Source organism: Triturus cristatus, chromosome 7, assembly GCF_964204655.1.
Source record: "Triturus cristatus chromosome 7, aTriCri1.1, whole genome shotgun sequence".
NCBI classification, from domain to species: Eukaryota; Metazoa; Chordata; class Amphibia; order Caudata; family Salamandridae; genus Triturus; species Triturus cristatus.
Window position 1 is genome coordinate 934,175,582 of NC_140590.1, and position 17,798 is coordinate 934,193,379.

Genomic DNA, 17,798 nt, shown 5'->3' on the forward strand with positions numbered 1-17,798 from the left:
TGAGTTGGGGTGGCAGGCAGTTGTAGGTCCGTATGGCAGGGAGGCAGGGAGGGGGTGGGGGGTTGGGGACTGGTTTCTTGTTTTACTGTTGGATTTGAGTTTCTGATGACACTGACACCTACATTATATAATGCGCACCCTCATTGCACTACACAGGCCCTGCGCCGGTTGCGCCGCGCCGCATGCGGCCTTCAGCCTTACCCGCCGTTATGCCCGGCTTGCTGAACGACCCGCCATCTGACGACACTTTGAGCCCGGCGCAGCCCCTCTCCTTACTTACGTGGAATGTGCGGGGACTGGGTGATAAAATTAAACGGGGCCTGGTCCTACAGAGTATTAAGAGATGCACCCCGGCGGTGGTCTTGCTCCAGGAGACTCACCTCACCGGCACCACTACTAAAGCGTTAGACAGATGGGGGTATAAGATGGTGGCGCACTCTGAATTCACCTCTGGGTCCCGGGGGGTTGGCATACTGGTGCGTGGGCGGTCCCCCTTGATCGTGCTCAGTGTACACACTGAGGGGTCTGGGCGCTTCGCCGCTGCCCACACTCAATGGGAGGGGCGGCCCCTCAACATAGTGTCTGTCTATATCCCACCTGGGCTGCATGCTGCGGCGTTCCCGGCGCTCAGCGACTTTCTGCTTACACTGCCGGAGGGGGAGGTGTTATTGGGTGGCGACTTCAATGCGGTTATGAACGACCTCACTGACCGGTGTCCACCCCGGGCGAAGGGCGGGGGGGGTCGCGCCTGGCAAGCTTTGTGCAGGCGATCAGGTTCACTGATTTATGGCGGTTGCATCACCCGTCGGAGCGGCGGTACACGTTTCACTCCGGGGTGCACAATAGCCTATCTCGCATTGATTACTTTCTGGGCTCCCCCGGCTGCCTCCACAATATCGAGAGTATAGATATCAGACCCAGGGGTATCTCTGACCATTCGCCGATACTCTTACATTACACTAGTTATCATCTGATGCGTCGCCGCATTTATCCGATACGCCCTGGCTACCTACGGCTACCAAAGATCGGTAAATTTATAGCGCAGGCGACGAAATCCTACTTCCAAGAAAACACCGCGTCGGTCGACTCCCCTGTGGTTCTCTGGGAGGCATACAAAACGGTAGTAAGGGGACAGGCGATGGCCGCCGTTTCGGGGTATAGGCGTGAACAGCTAGCTGAGTTGCGGTCGCTTGAGCTGGAGCTCCGGGCCGCGGAGTCTCGCCAGGCCCAGGCCCCCTCCCCCGCAGCCTCCCACGACCTGCATGTGCGACAGACGAAATATAAGGAGCACCTTGCGGAGCGAGTCAGACAGCGCCTAGAGGCTTCCCGGCACACAGTTTACGATGTGGGCGACAAAACGGGTAGGCTGCTGGCGTGGCTAGACAGACGAGACGGTGGTGTCCGGTGGATTGCACAACTTAGCACTGCCGAGGGGTTGCAGACGACTGACCCGCGAGTAATAGTGCATACCCTCGCTGAGCATTTTCGAGGTGTCTACTCCTCCGCCTCCTCCATGACGGTGGAGATGGCCCTGACGTACATCCAAGACCTGCAGATGCCCACACTCTCCCCTGAGGCTCGGGAGGCCCTTGAGGCCGAGCTCACGGTGGATGAGCTGCAGGCGGCTATCGGCGCACTACAACCTGGTAAGGCGCTGGGCCCAAACGGCATCCCGATCGAAGTCTATCAGAGGCTCTCCGAGACACTGGCCCCGCACTTATTACAGATATTTACACATAGCTTGGAGGTGGGAGAGCTCCCCGTGGATCAACAAACGGCCACCATTGTGGTAATTCCGAAGCCGGGTAAACCGGCAGACCAATGCACCTCTTACCGTCCCATCTCGCTGATCAATGCGGAGGCCAAGATCCTCGCGAAATTGTTGGCCATCAGGCTAATGCCGCATTTATCTGATATTGTGCACCCGGATCAGTCGGGCTTTATGCCCGGCAGAGGTACATCGCATAACTTGAGGCGACTGCACGGAGTACTGGCCCGAGTGGAATGTTTGCAGGAACCGGCAGTGATTCTTTCGCTTGACGCCCGTATGGCGTTCGACATGGTAGAATGGCCCTTTCTCTTTGCGGTGTTGTTGCATCTGGGGTTCGGGCCTAAATTTTGTGCTTGGGTCCGTCTCCTATACACTAAACCACTGGCCCATGTCGCGGTCAACGGGCATATGTCGGAGGACTTCCCCCTGGGGCGTGGCACCCGTCAGGGCTGTCCTTTGTCGCCGTTGGTCTTCGCCCTAGTGCTCGAGCCACTCGTGGCCTGGATACGGTGGGAGCCCATGATGCGGGGCCTCCGGTGGTCTGCTGACTGGGAAGACCGCGTCTCCCAAAAGCGGACGACGTACTGCTGTATTTGTCCTCCCCTAGGCGCTCCATACTGACGCTCCTTAATATCTGCGACATCTTTGGCAGAGCGTCGGGCTATACGATCAATTGGTCAAAGTCGGTCCTCCTCGTGCTGCGGGGTCCCCCTCCGCGGCTGCCGGCGGGATGTCCGCTTCATGTGACGGAGGGGGCGTTCAAATATCTGGGGGTGCACATTACGACGGACCAGATGGAGTTTTTCAGGCGCAATCTAAGCCCTCAAGTGGACCGTGTTTGATTGGTTCTGATGCTCCGTCCATCACCACCCCCTTTTGTACCGCTTTGTTCGCCATAAGTTGGCAGGGTATGCTCAGACGTGAGTCCCTTGCTCACTTTGCCACTGGATTCAAGCAAGCCTGGCTGAAGACGGCTGAAATGCCAGAAACCGGTCCCAGGAAGCTTGTTTCCGGTCCAGGGAAGACATGGCTTGGCAGTTCGGGCTGGACTGTTCCCATGAGGCACAGGGTCAGACTGATTTGCATATGGCAATGTCTGAACTGGGGTGGCAGAGTGGGCTAAAGAACGGTGATGGATCAAACCCAGATCTGTTGACTGGGTGTGAGTGTTTGATTGGTTCTGATGCTCCGTCCATCACCACCCCCTTTTGTACCCCTCAGGCGTGACGTGCAGCACTGGGGGCGCTGCCTCTGACCCTGGTGGGGAGAGCGGCGCTCTTCAAAATGATGGCTCTGCCGCAACTGTTATATGTGCTGGAGAATACCCCTTACCCGGTGCCTCTGGTCTACTTCCGCGCGATAGCAGCGCAGGTTTCCAGTCTACTCTGGGGCAACAAGCCGGCACGAATTGCGCAATCTAAATTGGTTTGTGGTTGGTACGATGGGGGAATTGCGCTCCCGGATATTCAGCTCTACTATTGGGCGGCGCAGCTGAAGGTGATTAACCAGTGGCTCCATGCGCCACAGTCTGACCCTGCATTCAAGGCGGACAGGGATGTGCTGGGCGACAGGGGTATGCTGTCCCCTTTGTATGACACTAGACTAGCCTCGATGTTGATCGGCCCTCTGAGACAGACTGTGTCTATCTGGGATGCGGCACAGGCCAGGTTGGGATGGCGTGGGGTCTTGACTCAGCTTACACCTCTCTGGGATGCTAAGAAACTGGGACGCTTGAGGGATTGCAGGGGCTTCGACGCTTGGGACAACATCGGCATTTCAGTAATTGGGGATGTGTGACAAAAGGGGGCGGTTGTCCAGTTTGAGCGCTTGCAACAGCAATACGAGCTGGCCCCGTCGGAGTGGTTCTGATACCTCCAGATGAAACATGCCCTGGTGGCACAGCTGGCTCTGGGTGCGCAGGTTCCGGAGGCCTCCCCGTTGGAGGACAGGCTATTGACGGAGTACATGCCAAAGAGGGCTACGTCCTTCACATACCGGAAACTTATTAACAATCGACCAGACCCTATGGGGCCCCTGCGGGAGAAGTGGGCCGATGAGGTTGGTGACTTTGATGACCCGGAGTGGCGCGAGGCGCTGGCCTCACCGCGTGAGGCGGGCATACCGTCACGTCTGCGGTTGGTGCAGCTTCGTATTTTGCATCTCTCGTACTACACCAGGTGCTTACTACATAAGCTGGGCAGGGCGCTACACCCCTTCTGTTTGTGAGGTTGTGGGGAGGAGGGAACCTTTTATCACACTATCTAGGAGTGCCCCGTCATCCAAGACTTCTGGAAGCGAGTGCTGCGTACAATGTCGCAGGCGAGCGGGGTTTCGTTGTTACCGGAGCCTAAGCGATGTCTGTTAAATGTGTGGGAACCCAATGATCTCAATCGTCAGGTGCAGAGCTGGGTAACATTGGGGATAATGACGGCCAAAAGGAACATAGCCCAAAAATGGGGAGCGGTGGAGGTGCCGTTGCTGTCTAAATGGAGGAGGGATATGGATGTCGCCATGTTCGCAGAGCGATCAGTATTTATCAGGCGGGGATGTCCCCGCAAGTGGGAAAAGGTTTGGGGGGCTTGGAACAAGTATAGGGGGGGAATATGTGACCCACCATCGCTATCAGATGAGGACTCCTCTGACTCAGACGGTTGAAATGGCTGACGGGGTGGTGGGGAGGTGGAGAGCCGCAATCTGTGTCAGCACATTAGCACCGGGGTTGATTGAGCTATTGTGCATTTGGATACTAATCGATCAAAGGATCTGTACACAATGGTTGGAATCAGTGTCTTCTGTTGTAACTGTTCTGAAAACAATACAAAAAGTTTAAAAAAAAAAAAAAAAAGTCCATTCATTGGAAATCTCTAAATAAATCAAAGACTGACACACTCCCCTTAGGGTATTTCTACAAACCAACCACACAAGGGCCTCATTACTATCCAAATCGCCACATTCAGCAGGCAGGATTGAGTCTGCAGTGCTAAACAATAGATTCTCTCCCCTATCAGACTGCAACAAGGTTTGTTGACTGGTCCATGTGAATCCTGGACAATGCTCTTTGCCTGGCTCAGAGGGAATGTCTGCTATTTGCAGATTGCGGAAAAAGGCCCTCGTGGCAATGGAGGGAGAACCAGTTTCTAGTACTGAGGCTGACCCGGATAGCGTTGGTATCCAGAATGAAGGTTATTGTGCAGCTTCACTCAGTCTCTCCGGCCCAGTCTATGAGCTCTCTGCCCCTACCCTTACTGTTCATACTCCACCTGCCATGTATTTTGAGCTAAAATTATTAAGTTATTTATGCCTGATTGACAAAAATTTGTAAAAGTGTATGACATTGGTTTTCTGTAGGAGACTTGGGAAACCAATTCAATAGATTTCGACGGTTTCATGTGTTTTAGTCTTCCACCTACCCCATCTCGCTCTTGCAGAGCCTCTGGTGGTCTTCCCATATGGGTTAATCTTTTGATAGGTGGCCGTGCAGAGTCTGTAAGCACCCTGGGCTCTGATTTTTAAGCTGATGCTTTTACGGGGGCTCTGACGCTATTTTTGATTAACGTTTATAACAATGATTTTGTAAATGTGCCCAATCAAAAATTTCCTAGCTTATTCTCATACATCTTTGCAGTAGTGGAGGTCAAATCTCAACAAGGCCAGCAGTTGGATCTTTGTTTAGGGGGTGATATCAATGCTAGGTTGCCACACCAGGGGGTGTTTTAGATGCTGCCAGTCAATCCAATGAACGGGGAAAAGAATTGCTGACTTTAATTGCACCTGCCAATCTGTATTACATCATGGAGGAGGCAGGTAAAGACACTCACAGTCTGTCAACCTTTAGAGGTGGGAATGGTCCCTCAATTATAGACTACATCTTTATTTCTCATAATTTGAGGGACATGTTGCTGGATGGTGCACCTGTTCCAACTGACTATGAGGACCACAATCCAATCAAAATAACACTGAAGGCACCATATAGGGAGACTTACCAAGAGAATCTAGCTCTAGGAAACTTACTTTTTTTTTTTTAAACCGTTTATTACAAAATTAAAAAAATATACAAAGATGGGCCTACAACCTTCAGGCCGGCCGCTAGCAAACAGAAAGAGCATATGGTACAAACAATAGCGCGCATGCTGCGGCAAAGGAAAATGCACAGGAGTTAGCAGCGTTGATAGCCACACCATCCGGACCCCACATAACGGTTTCTTTTTGATATAAATAACAACAGGAAACAAATCCACAAGGCAACCCACAATCGGAAACAGCAACATGTGCTCCCCTAGAAGGGGGACCCTACCAATCCATAGGAGTATCAAGGGGGGGAAAAGGTCAGGACAGGGACTAGGTGGACTCAGTGCCCGGTACCGGGGCGATAAACCGGCTAAGGGGACGGGGCCGGAGACGGATCGGGCAATAACGGCGGGGTACAGATTCCCCCGCGGTAGGCGTTCCAGGGGCCCCATACTTTCACCCATGTCCCAGGCTTACCTCTCGCAACATACACCACCTTTTCCCGAAACATGCACCAGTCCATGTTGTCCTTCCAGGCCGAGACGGTCGGCGACCTCTGGGAACCCACCAGTTGGGCAATGTCGCGTTTGGCCACCATATATCCCAGAGTCACCCACCATCTCTGTGGCGCCGAGTAGTCGGTTGGTTCCCACACATTCAGAAGGCATCTCCTCGCTTCAGGCAGCAGCGACACACGCGTAACCACCCGCAGGACCTCATGCACACCACGCCAGAATCGCTCCACCTCCGGGCAGTCCCACAAAATATGAAGAAAGGTCACCAAAGAACCACACCCACGCTTACACAGCCCGTCCACAGCATAGCCCATACGCAACAGCCTTGGCCCCGTGACGTAGACCCTATGGAGTATCTTGAGCTGGACGAAGCGAAGGCGGGCCGGTATGGCCACCTCTTTCGGGGAGGCCACCGCAGAGACCCAGTCCTCGTCGTCCAGCTCCAATCCATCGGCAACCCATGCCTCACGAAGGCTAGTTAGCAATCCCGCGCGGTCATTAATACGTTTTTTATAGATTAGTGAAATCGTGCTTTCCGGTACATGTCCGTCTAGCACTCTGTCCTCCAGAGGGGAATACTCCGGGATGGAGGCAACATCCGGGAAGACGGAGCATAGCGCATGACGGATCTGCATATACCGAAAGTACTCCCTGTCCTGCAACTGGAATTCCGTCTGCAGCATCTCGAACGTTTTGAATCCCCCCCTAGTCCAGAGATCACCCACCCTGCTGATGCCTATCATGTCCCACCTCTCGAAGCCCTTCGAAGTCCACAGGGTGCCCAACTGCTCAGATGCGTATAGTGGCGACGCCCGGGTCAAACGATCTTTCCACCCCATCGCTACATTAGCCGCGTGCCACACTCGTACCATGACACGCGTGGGGCCCGTCAGACGTGCGTCGAGCGAGCTGGAGTAAAGCGCTCGGTTATAATCACCACCCGGCAGTAACATCTTATCCATTTCAAAGGCCGGGTTTAGAGCGGGCCCGTACAGGCCGTGATTAATCGCAGCCAGCTGGGAGGCCCAATAATACAGTTTGATATCCGGGAGGGCAATCCCCCCGTCATACCACGGGAGTGTCAGCTTCGCCAGGGCGATACGCGGTCTCCCTTCCCAGAACAGGCGGCGTTGCAAACTCTCCACTTCGCGGAAGTAGCGTGCCGGGACGACGTCCATTGTGTTCTGCAGAGCGTACAGGAAACGCGGCAGCGACATCATCTTAAACAATGCCGCCCGGCCGAGTGGCGAGAGCGGCAAGCGCCTCCAACTTGCGACATCCTCCTTCAGGCGCTGGAGGGGGGGAAGCAAGTTCTGACTATATCGGGCCTCCGCATCCAAAGTAATGAAGACACCCAGGTACCTAAATCCCCGCGGGGCGATCTGGATAGGACAGCCCCGCGGAAGGATAGGAGCCTCCCCGGAGAGAACATACACACACGATTTAGCCCAGTTGATGACAAGGCCGGAGTTATGGCCAAATGAATGCAGTACATCAACCAGTACTATCAGTGATTTACGTGGGGAAGCCAGGTACAGGAGAATGTCATCAGCGTATAGGGATACGCGGTCCTCATACTCGGGGGTCCAGCGGAGACCACGGATAGAAGGATGCCACCGCAGCCACTCCGCCAGGGGCTCCAAGGCGAGCGCGAAAAGGAGCGGCGATAACGGGCAGCCCTGCCGCGTGCCTCTGCCCAGCTCGAACGGAGCCGATATTCTACCGTTCACGACCACCTGTGCCAGCGGGCCAGAGTACAACAATTTAACCCAACTGATAAACCCAGGGCCAAACCCAAATTTCGCGAGCGTCGCCCAAATATATGGCCATTCCAGTGTGTCAAACGCCATAGTGGCGTCCAAGGACGCCAAGATGGCCGGCTCCCGTATGTACGGGACACGTGCGAGCACCCCATGCAAACGCCGCAGGTTAAGCGCTGTGTTGCGATGGGGGATGAAGCCGGACTGATCCTGGTGAATCAAGTCACACACTACGCCGACCAGGCGATTGGCCAACACTTTGGCAAGAATTTTGGGCTCCGCATTCAATAACGAAATGGGCCGATAGGATGTGACTCGGTCCCGCGGCCTCCCCTCCTTGTGGATAACCACAATTGTAGCCAGACGCTGGTCTAGCGGGAGGGAACCCGTCGAGTGGGCCGCAAGGAACATAGCACGGAGATGTGGTGCCAGCGTATCCGGTCGCAGTTTATACAATTCGATGGGAAGACCATTAGGACCCATGGCCTTGCCGGAAGCGACCGAGCGTATGGCGAGGGCAATTTCTTCAGAAGTTGGAGCGGCGTCCAACGACACTCTGTCCTCCTCCGAAAGGGAAGGCAGCGCGATATCTCTGAGCAGGGCATGGGAATCCTCTTCAGAGCGGGAGGACACCGGGGAATACACCCCACGGAAATAGTCTGCAAAGCAAGAAACAATTTCTTCCGGTTCAGTGACACACACACCATTCTGTTTCTCAATCAAAGGGACAACTCGACTCGCTCTCTCCTTTTTGTCCAGCCACGCAATCAATTTACCAGCCTTATCATCCACATCATACAGTCTCCCCTGTTGCTCTCTACTGAGGCCCCTGGCCGCCTCCGTGACGAGGGCCTTATAGGCCGCTTGCTTGAGTCAGAGAACATGTAATTTATCATCCGTCACCCCATATTCTAGATCACCCTCCAACTCGGTTATCTCAGCTTCAACACGGGTCACCTCCTCCTGCTCGCGCCTCCGGGAGTGGGAAATAAGGGACAGGGCCTCTCCCCGGAGTACCGTTTTGAACGCCTCCCACAGTGAGACCGCCGATGACACAGACCCCACATTCTCGTCAAAGTAGCGCTTAAGGGATTTAACCAGCTCCGCGCGAATGGTGGGGTCACGCAGGTACCAGGAATTAATCGGGGCCACCCTACCCTCTCCCCTCGGAAGAATATCAAAGCGCAACAAGAGCGGGGAGTGGTCCGAGATACCCCGTGCCAAATGGCTCACCTCTCCCACCCTCCCCACATGAGCCGCCGGAACCAGGACATAATCTAGCCGTGAGAGACTACCATGAGCCCCGGAATGGAAGGTGTACTGTAGCTGCGTGGGATGTTTCAAACGCCAACAATCCACCAGCCCCAAGGTATCCAAGAGGCCAGGCAACCACGCCTGGGCCCGGGGGAGATCCCTAGGGGGGTGACGGTCCACCGTTCCGGAAACCACAGCATTAAAATCCCCCCCCCCACCACTAGAATCCCCTCCGGAAGGCCAAGGAGGAGGCGCCCCAGGTCCGCAAAGGTGGTCGTCTGCAGCCCCGGCGGGACATATACTGACACAAAAACGACCACTCTGCCCTCCATTCTGCCCACCAAAACCGTGTAACGTCCCCTGTCGTCATGGAGCACCTCATCAATCTCCAACGGGAGCGAGTTCTTAACCATAATGCCCACACCCCTTGAACCAGACGTGAAGCCCGAATGGGCCACAAGGCGGTAGCCCCGTCGATTCATAGCACGAAAGGAGTTGCCAATGAGGTGTGTCTCCTGCAGAAAAACTATATCGGGCGAAATTCGCTTCAAGAACTGCAGGACCACACCTCGTTTTATCCTGTCCCCCAGTCCATTAACATTCCAGGACAACAAACTCAGTCCCCTACCCCCCATCATAAACAGAAGCCATCACTCGTCCCCCAGAGAGCACTTTAGAGATAACACAATGATACATTTGCCTTGTGGTGTAAACAAACAACACCCCACCCCAACCCACCCGCCCCAACAAAACTCCCCCCTCCCTGCACCCCTGCATGAGCCCGGACAGCCCCCCCAACTTGCAGTGTGCCTGTCGCCCCTATATAATGAAACTAGCTAGACCCCCTAGAGGAGGAAAGAGTACCCCTTCCAGACCCCACCCAACCTCCATGGGAGAGGAAAGAACAAAGACATAAGCTTGGTCGTAAGTGGCATCATAGTCGTCCAGAGTGAGGACCAATATCAACCCCTCAGTCCCGATCCAGTGGGCCGTCTCCTCCCGCCGCCCCCCCCCGCCATCTCGATCACGATCCCCAGACAGAGTATCCAGCCAGTCCCCGGCCGCTTCGGGACGATCAAAAAAGTGCGTGCGACCATCCACCTCCACTCGCAGCTTGGCCGGGAAGAGCATGGCATATTTTAGGTTCATGTCCCGAAGTCGGCGCTTGACGCCCAGGAAGCTCAGTCTCTGTTTTTGGACCGCTTGGGTAAAATCAGGGTAAAAGTTCACCTCCATATTTTCCAGCTTAATCGGCCCTTGCAGTCTGGAGGCTTGCAAGATCGCGTCCCTGTCCCGAAAGTTAAAAATCCGGGCAATGAGAGGTCGCGGAGGGGCTCCGACCTTCGGCCTTCCCCCGGGAACTCTGTGGGCCCTCTCCACGGCAAAAAATTTACTCAGTCCCCGAGGCTGGAGATGGGTAGCGATCAGGTCTTCCACAAATAGATCCGCCGCCGCTTCCTCCCGTCCCTCGGGTACCCCGATGATGCAGATGTTGTTCCTCCGGGCCCGACTCTCGGAATCCTCAAGGCGCCGATCCATAAGTGCACTCGCCTGGCGAAGTCGGCGCACCTCCGTTTGTAGCGCCGCCACCTCAGTCGTAAGGCCCGATGCGGTTTGGGCCAAAGAATCAACCCGGTCGTTGGTCTTGGAGAGATCAGCCCTCACCAGGCCAACATCCACGAGGACCGCGTCGATCTTATGTGCCAGGGTATCGAACCGCTGGCCCACCGAGGCCTTCATCTCGGCAATGGCGCCCATGACGTCTCGCAGAGACAGATCCGTGGGCAAGTCCGGGGCATCAGAAGGGCCCTCAGAGGACTTGTGTGGTCCGCCAGGAGATCCCCTCTGGAGGGTATAGCGGTCCATGATGTTGGCCTGATGTACGGCGCCACGCCGGGTTGACTTGGTCTTTGATCGATCTCCATCTTGTTTCGTGGCCATCGCCACGGTTCTCACACTCGCACCAGCGACGCCGTAGAGGGCAGGCAATCGGGGCCACGAGCTCCGGGGGGGGCCACCCCAGATCGGCGGGGTGGGTCACAGCCGGCAGGCAGGCAGGGTCCCCCAGCGAGGCCACACCAACACAAAGAGCTCCGCGATCTCACTCGCAGAGAAGGCGAGGGGGTGCGAAAGTGAAAGTGACAGTGCGGGGTACGCGACTCGCCAGGCCCAGCCCGCCGTTGTTGTTCACTTTGCCACCAGGTCACCCCCCAGCACAAATCCGGGGTCCGGCGAGGAGAAGGCCGCAAACTTCAATCGGTGCTCACTCCGGCACCCGAGGTCCGATTTGAGAACGGGAAACGGGTACCACCTCAGCTCAGGTTCACCAACACAGTCCCCTCAACCGAGGCAGGATGAATACAGGATAAATGTAGGAGGTTGCGGAGGTCCTCGGGAGCCTCGCACCTATGCGGCCATCTTGGTTGCGCGCTAGGCTCCTCCCCCAGCTCTAGGAAACTTAACTGCATCTCCTCACAACCTCAGGATTTGCTGAAAACTGCCAGATCCATCTAAGTTTCTCACTGCCCTAATAGATGCAAACCTGCTGATGGTTTTGGACTGCCTACAAGAGAATAATACTGGTGCGGCAATTGTAATCTCCTTCGTTGCTCTCTGTGAGAGGAGAAGACTCTCTCTATCTAAACATATCAGACAACAGTCTGGGTGCCCTCACTGGTTTGATCACAACTGTTCACGGGAAAATCGACTCCTTCGAAGGGCTTTAAACACTAAGCCCTGTGATCGAGACTTAGTGGTACTCCGTGCAAAGCTTATACATTAACTTTAACTATAAATAGGCGGAGGAAAAAAGTAATCTCCCAGCAGTGGTCCCTTCTAAGTGACACTGCCCGAACAAAGGATAGAAAGTCATTCTGGAAGGCTGTCTCTTGTATGCGTTCCCTAGATCAAGGTGGATCAGCAGCTAGTTGTCACATAAATGGGGAGGACTGGCACACTTTGGAAAAATGTATTCTGATGCCAGTTCGGTCAGTTTGCAGCTATGGCCCGGGGAGGCTCCATCATTCCCCCTCCATTTCAGTACAGGAAGTGAAGGCCACCATACAGGAGAGTGCAGGAGGAAAAGCACCCGGGCCGGATGGTGTCCCGATTGACATTATTAAGTGTAACATGAATTTTTGAGCCCCACTGTTGACAAACGTTTATAACGGCCTGAACAGGTTACTGATCCCCCGCTCCAGGGCTTCCTCAATCATAGTACCGATCTTTAAAAAGGGCAACAGGACAGAGCCTTAATGTTACCGCCCGTTTTCGCTGTTACCAAAATTTTAGGCAGAGTCCTTAATAATAGAGTAGAAGATTGGGTCACTGAAAATAACGTGTTAAATAAATGTCAATATGGATTCCGCAGTAGTAAAGGGACGATCGATCAATGCCTCAACTTAAACCTGATCATCGGGAAATATACGGTGGCCAAGCAGTCTGCACTATGTCTATCCTTTATGGATCCGACAATGGCCTTTGTGTTAATCGGGCTAAACTGTGGCAATCTCTCATTAATCTGCAAATGGATCCATCCATAGTCCACTTATTGGTCTCCTTGCATAGTGACACTAAGGCCTGAGTCAGTCAGGTTTGGGAACAAAGGAGAAGTCACTGATGAATTTAGTATCGGTTCAGCGGTTATCTAGGGGTGCATTTTAGCGCCACTTCGTTTTATTCTGTACATAAATAATCTTAGTAAGGAGCTTAGTAAGTGAACTACAGACATGCCCATGGTAAATGCTGCCCCCTACCAGCAGTATTGTATGCAGATGGCGCAGTGTTAATTGCTCGCACTCACAAAGCATTGCGTCATCTAGTGCACTCCTTTGTCATGTTTATGGCCAATCTGGATTAACTAATTTTACTAGGTATTTTATAATGACTGGTGGCTCAAAGCGCGTGCAACCCTTAACAATTAAAGTGGGTAAGGAACTGCTAATAAGCACCAGCTCCTTCTCTTACCTGGGGGTCACTTTCAGGTCATCTGGGATATGGTCTGCACATATTGCACAAAGTAGGAACAAGTTTTCCAGAGCTGTTGGCTCACTGCTGTCTCCCGTCACCCAAGGGAGAGAGGGTTCTCACAACCCTCTTGGAAATACTTTCGGCTCAATGCGTCCATATAGCAACTTATGCGGCATGCATATGGGGATTGGGTGACTTAGCTACACTCCAAATGGAGGAAAATCAAATGTTGGCGGAGAGTACTGTCAGCCCCCACGTCAACCTCCATCTTCATTTACCACAATGAACTAGGTTTAGACTTTCTGAGCAACTTTATCTGTAGCCGGCCAATCCTCTTGTGGCTTTCTATGTGGAGCTCAGAAGAAGCAAAATTAACTGGAGAGATAGTTTTAGACTGCTTGGCTTGCGATAAGGGTCTTTCAATCCTCTGGTTAGCGTGTGTCAAAAAATCTCTGGAAGCTATTGGATTGGCTGATGTGTTTTTAGATAGAATGCAGCAGGTAGCCTCAGTTAGAAACCAAGTCTTGCTGCTAGAACAAGAAGAGAGGATCAGGGCTGAAAGACAAAAATCAAGTGTTAAGCATTATTTATATCTTAATCCCGGGAATCTCTCTACCAACTACCTGTAGAACACTAATAAGAGGTGGGATAGTCTTTTATTGTTCAGTTTCCGGGCTGGTATTATGAAATATTTACTTTGTTCTCCAGCTGGACACCAACCCCAGCACGACTCAAGAGAATGCCCATGTACTAACTTGCATAAAAAAATATGCAACATTTCGTCTTCTTCTGTGAATTTATAAAAAATGTATACCAAAAAATTCCTCATACCATTTTTTAAGTTTAGGAATCTACGGCTTTGCATGGAAGTATATCATTTCTTATTGCCATTACCAGAGGACGAAACATGTTGTCACGTGATTCTGTTACTTAAAGCCGCAGTGCGCTCCTGGAGGTCAATGATTTTAGATTAATTTGAGGGCACCAATGAATCAGTACTTGACTCTGTTTTACATTTGGTTTTATTCATCTCAGACTGTTTGTATCCTGATTATTGGTCATTAATATCCCAAACCTGATAATTTTATGTATTTTACTTGCATGTTTTATTAACTTGTATGTATTTTTTTGCTATTTTTGTACATCTTGCATGCTTTTATGGCTGTTCACAGATGAATAAAGAGATTTCTGATTCTGGCTTGCTAATGCAGACCAACAGGGCTGGGGTGTCCTGGAGAGGATGAAGGGGAATATAAAACAGTAACGACTGATGCTGGTATCTTTGATACGACAACTGCTACTGTAATAAAGTTTGGAAGTTGGCGACTAAATCCGTGGCTTGAAGAGGTTAAGTTACAAAGGAATCGCCACTGTAAAGAGACAATGTGCTTGGAATGGTTGCAATCCTTGAGAGAGGTAGGAAATGAGAGCCTCGTGGAAGTGCGGACAGGTCCACTGTGAGGGAGTAGCCTTGACGGGGGTTTGACTACAGGCGTCCCTCCTTTAAACTCCTCGATGGACTCATGAGGCCCAATGATGGTCGCATTTTAAGTCTTTTTGATATAACACAGACCAATTAGGTGCTGTATGTATATTTCGTATTTTTATTAATATTGTGTTTAAAATACCACATGGAGTGGGAACATAATTTTCTCCTTTCTAGGTCCTGATGAAATGCCTTGGGGATAGGCATGGAACTAGTTGACCACTAAGGAAAACATTAGGTAATTGTGCCTAGAGTCTTTCCACGCATCCCCAGATTTTAGCATACCTTTTTGGGGGTAAGAAATAAAATCGTTTTTTTGGACCCACTAAACTGGTATTTTTAACTTCACTTTCTACTTTTGCATAACAAACCCACTCCCTTATGATTCACCATAAGCGGTTAGGTGTATAAGGACACCCCTGTATTTTAAAACTTAGTGCTCCAGCGTATCCGTAGGTCGTAGCACGCCCCTGTCTGTAGACGGTAGGGATGGACCCTATGATGAAGCATGCCACCAAGGGGAAACCCGGGTGGGTGAGGGTTTTATGAAAAATAAAAGATTTTCTTTTCAGTTGTTTCTCTGCAAGAAATACAATCTCTATCCCTTCCTCCTCCTTGCTATAGAGGGTACATCTTTTAATTATTGGTATCTTTGATACGACAACTGCTACTGTAATAAAGTTTGGAAGTTGACGACTAAATCAGTGGCTTGAAGAGGTAAAGTTACAAAGGAATCTCCACTGTGAAGAGACAATGTGCTTGGCATGGGTGCGATACTTGAGAAAGGTAGGAAATTGGACTTGTTCTGCATATCCAAACTTCATGATGTGTGTAGTAATACTGGACTGAATTAGGTAACCAAGTTCCAAACAAGTGGAGTAATACTGGACTGACTTAGGTAACCAAGTTGCAAACAACGATTTGGCCAATACTGAATTGTCTTCTATTTCTACATCACAAAGGTCTATCCAGCAATAATCTAGATTGGAAGAATATGCAGGAGCTCTTCACACTCGAAGCCAGGTTCTGCGGAGGAAGTAATATACAGTGCTGCCTTTATAATTCACAGTAATCTTTTATGTAACAGGTCTGGTCTGACTGTCTGTGAGGGATGAGCCAAAGTCGGTAGATAGACTTGGTCCCAATTGAGGGCATTGACTAGGATGAAGCCATTATGCACCCTAGGAAAGTTGCTATACGGTTCAGATCGAAGCACATTCAAATCACATCTGAGTGGGATAGCAAGGGTGCTATGGCCCTGATACAATAAGGGAAAATGGGCCGCACTGTCGGCTGCTTGGATAGTAAAATATAGCAACCATTTGTTGCTCGGTGGATCCTTAATGATATGGGGCCCAGTGACACTGCATCTGCTGCACTATTGGTAGCTACACTCCTGCATAGTGTCTACTTTTGTATGTCTAAATTGTTCGCAATCGGAGAGACAGTAGATCTGGTCTTTAAATACTGACTTACTCTTGGAATACTCCTGATTTACTACTGAATTCTAGCAGTAATCCAACAAGAGAAAGTCTACTGAAAGGAAACCCTTTGTGCATTGGGATCTACGGCTTCTATTTGGGGCACAAACAAAGCATCTCTCATGCAGAGGGGACTACACATGGTCCCATCAAACTTAACCTAGGTCAAGGATTTGTCAAGGACAAGGTGATTATAAAAATGAAATTCTAACCTTACAGCAGAGTTCTACAAAATACTTTAATAAGGTCAAATAGGATGTGGCATTCCTGGAAGTAAGAGTAAATACCAGGAGTCATTCTGAAGCACGGCTATAAAGCAGCTGTAAGAAGGCAAAACCTCCAAATAAATACTGTCATCCAAGTCAAGTAACTAATTGGTTTATGGATACAAACATGTATTCCCATGTAATTTTAAATAAACAGCTGTGTCATGCACTGCAAAGCACATTTGATAAAATGCTCACTAAAGTCTATCAATATTATTCAACTGGAAGCCTGCCATACCATTGTCTGCCAAGTTCTGTGAGTTGATGCTGCAAGGCTTGAATCTTGCCACCAAACTCTTGTTTTGCCTTTTCATGCTTCTCAACAACTTCCTTCAAGGCTTTTTCAGACAGTTTTACTCTGAAATTAAAAATAGGTACTATTCAGCAGAACATATATGAAAATATGTTTTAAACAACAAATAAACATTAATTTGGACTTCCATTGAAATTGCAAAGCATTAGGCAATGAAATGAATAGTGTAAAAGTAATTAACCTCTCTGGCAGTGTGTTGGACTCTTAAGGCAAACCTTGTATAATTTCCACTGTAGTTGTAACTTTATAGAGTCACCAAGTGAAAACATATTGGTTCAAAAGTTGTACCAAGGCCACAAAAAAGGTGACAGTCAATATTAAGAGCAAGCGCTTACTTTAAAATCTTACTGAAATAGGTAGTCAAATTGTGCAGAAGGACCCTATTGTTTTGTTGCATTATTATGGTACAGGTTTGGAATACCATTGATGGCATTTTGAATATGACAGATCCTACCCTTAGAAAAGCGGTTCCATACATTTCATGATGAAAATTCTATATAACACTCACTACCCAACAAGCACAACTTTCCCTGAAGCACTTTCAAAACCAATAAAGATAATACCACACCACAAATCTGAGCAATATTATTCCCTAGTGCATAAGCATTATCTACCTTCAATAAGAGAGGCAACTGAATAGAGTATATTCAATTAAACCCATAAGTTGCTTATATGAAGAGCCTTAGAAACAATTCCTTCATTGTGCATTCTTGATTGTTTTTCGGTATCACAAAATGTCATTTTTGGTTATTTTTATAAACGTTTTTGTCAAAACATTTTTTTAATTCTATTTTTCCAAATATTGTTATGCATGAAAAGAAACAGCCATCGTGTTTTGTTTCTTCTCACAAAACTTCTTCGGGTCTAATTTAAAACAGTGGCACCCAATTGATCCTCAGTAAACCGGGCATAGTATACATAACTAGGAGTCAGATATAGTCACTGATGAAAATTCTTAGATTGTAGTAACTCGAA

The 17,798-nt window shown here is 50.5% G+C and overlaps 1 protein-coding gene across 8 annotated transcripts in view; it reads right to left on the bottom strand.

The window, feature by feature from the left end:
- LOC146810867 (RUN and FYVE domain-containing protein 1-like) overlaps positions 1–17,798 on the bottom strand; it is a 516,661-nt gene that overhangs the window by 150,979 nt on the left and 347,884 nt on the right. For 6 of the 8 annotated variants that reach the window (XM_085617892.1, XM_085617897.1, XM_085617894.1 and 3 more), the window contains one exon: positions 16,749–16,868. The exons of the other annotated variants lie outside the window; for them this stretch is intronic. In XM_085617892.1, coding sequence (XP_085474018.1) covers positions 16,749–16,868 — 120 coding nt within the window. The remainder of the gene's footprint in view (positions 1–16,748; positions 16,869–17,798) is intronic. 8 annotated transcript variants of the gene reach the window in all.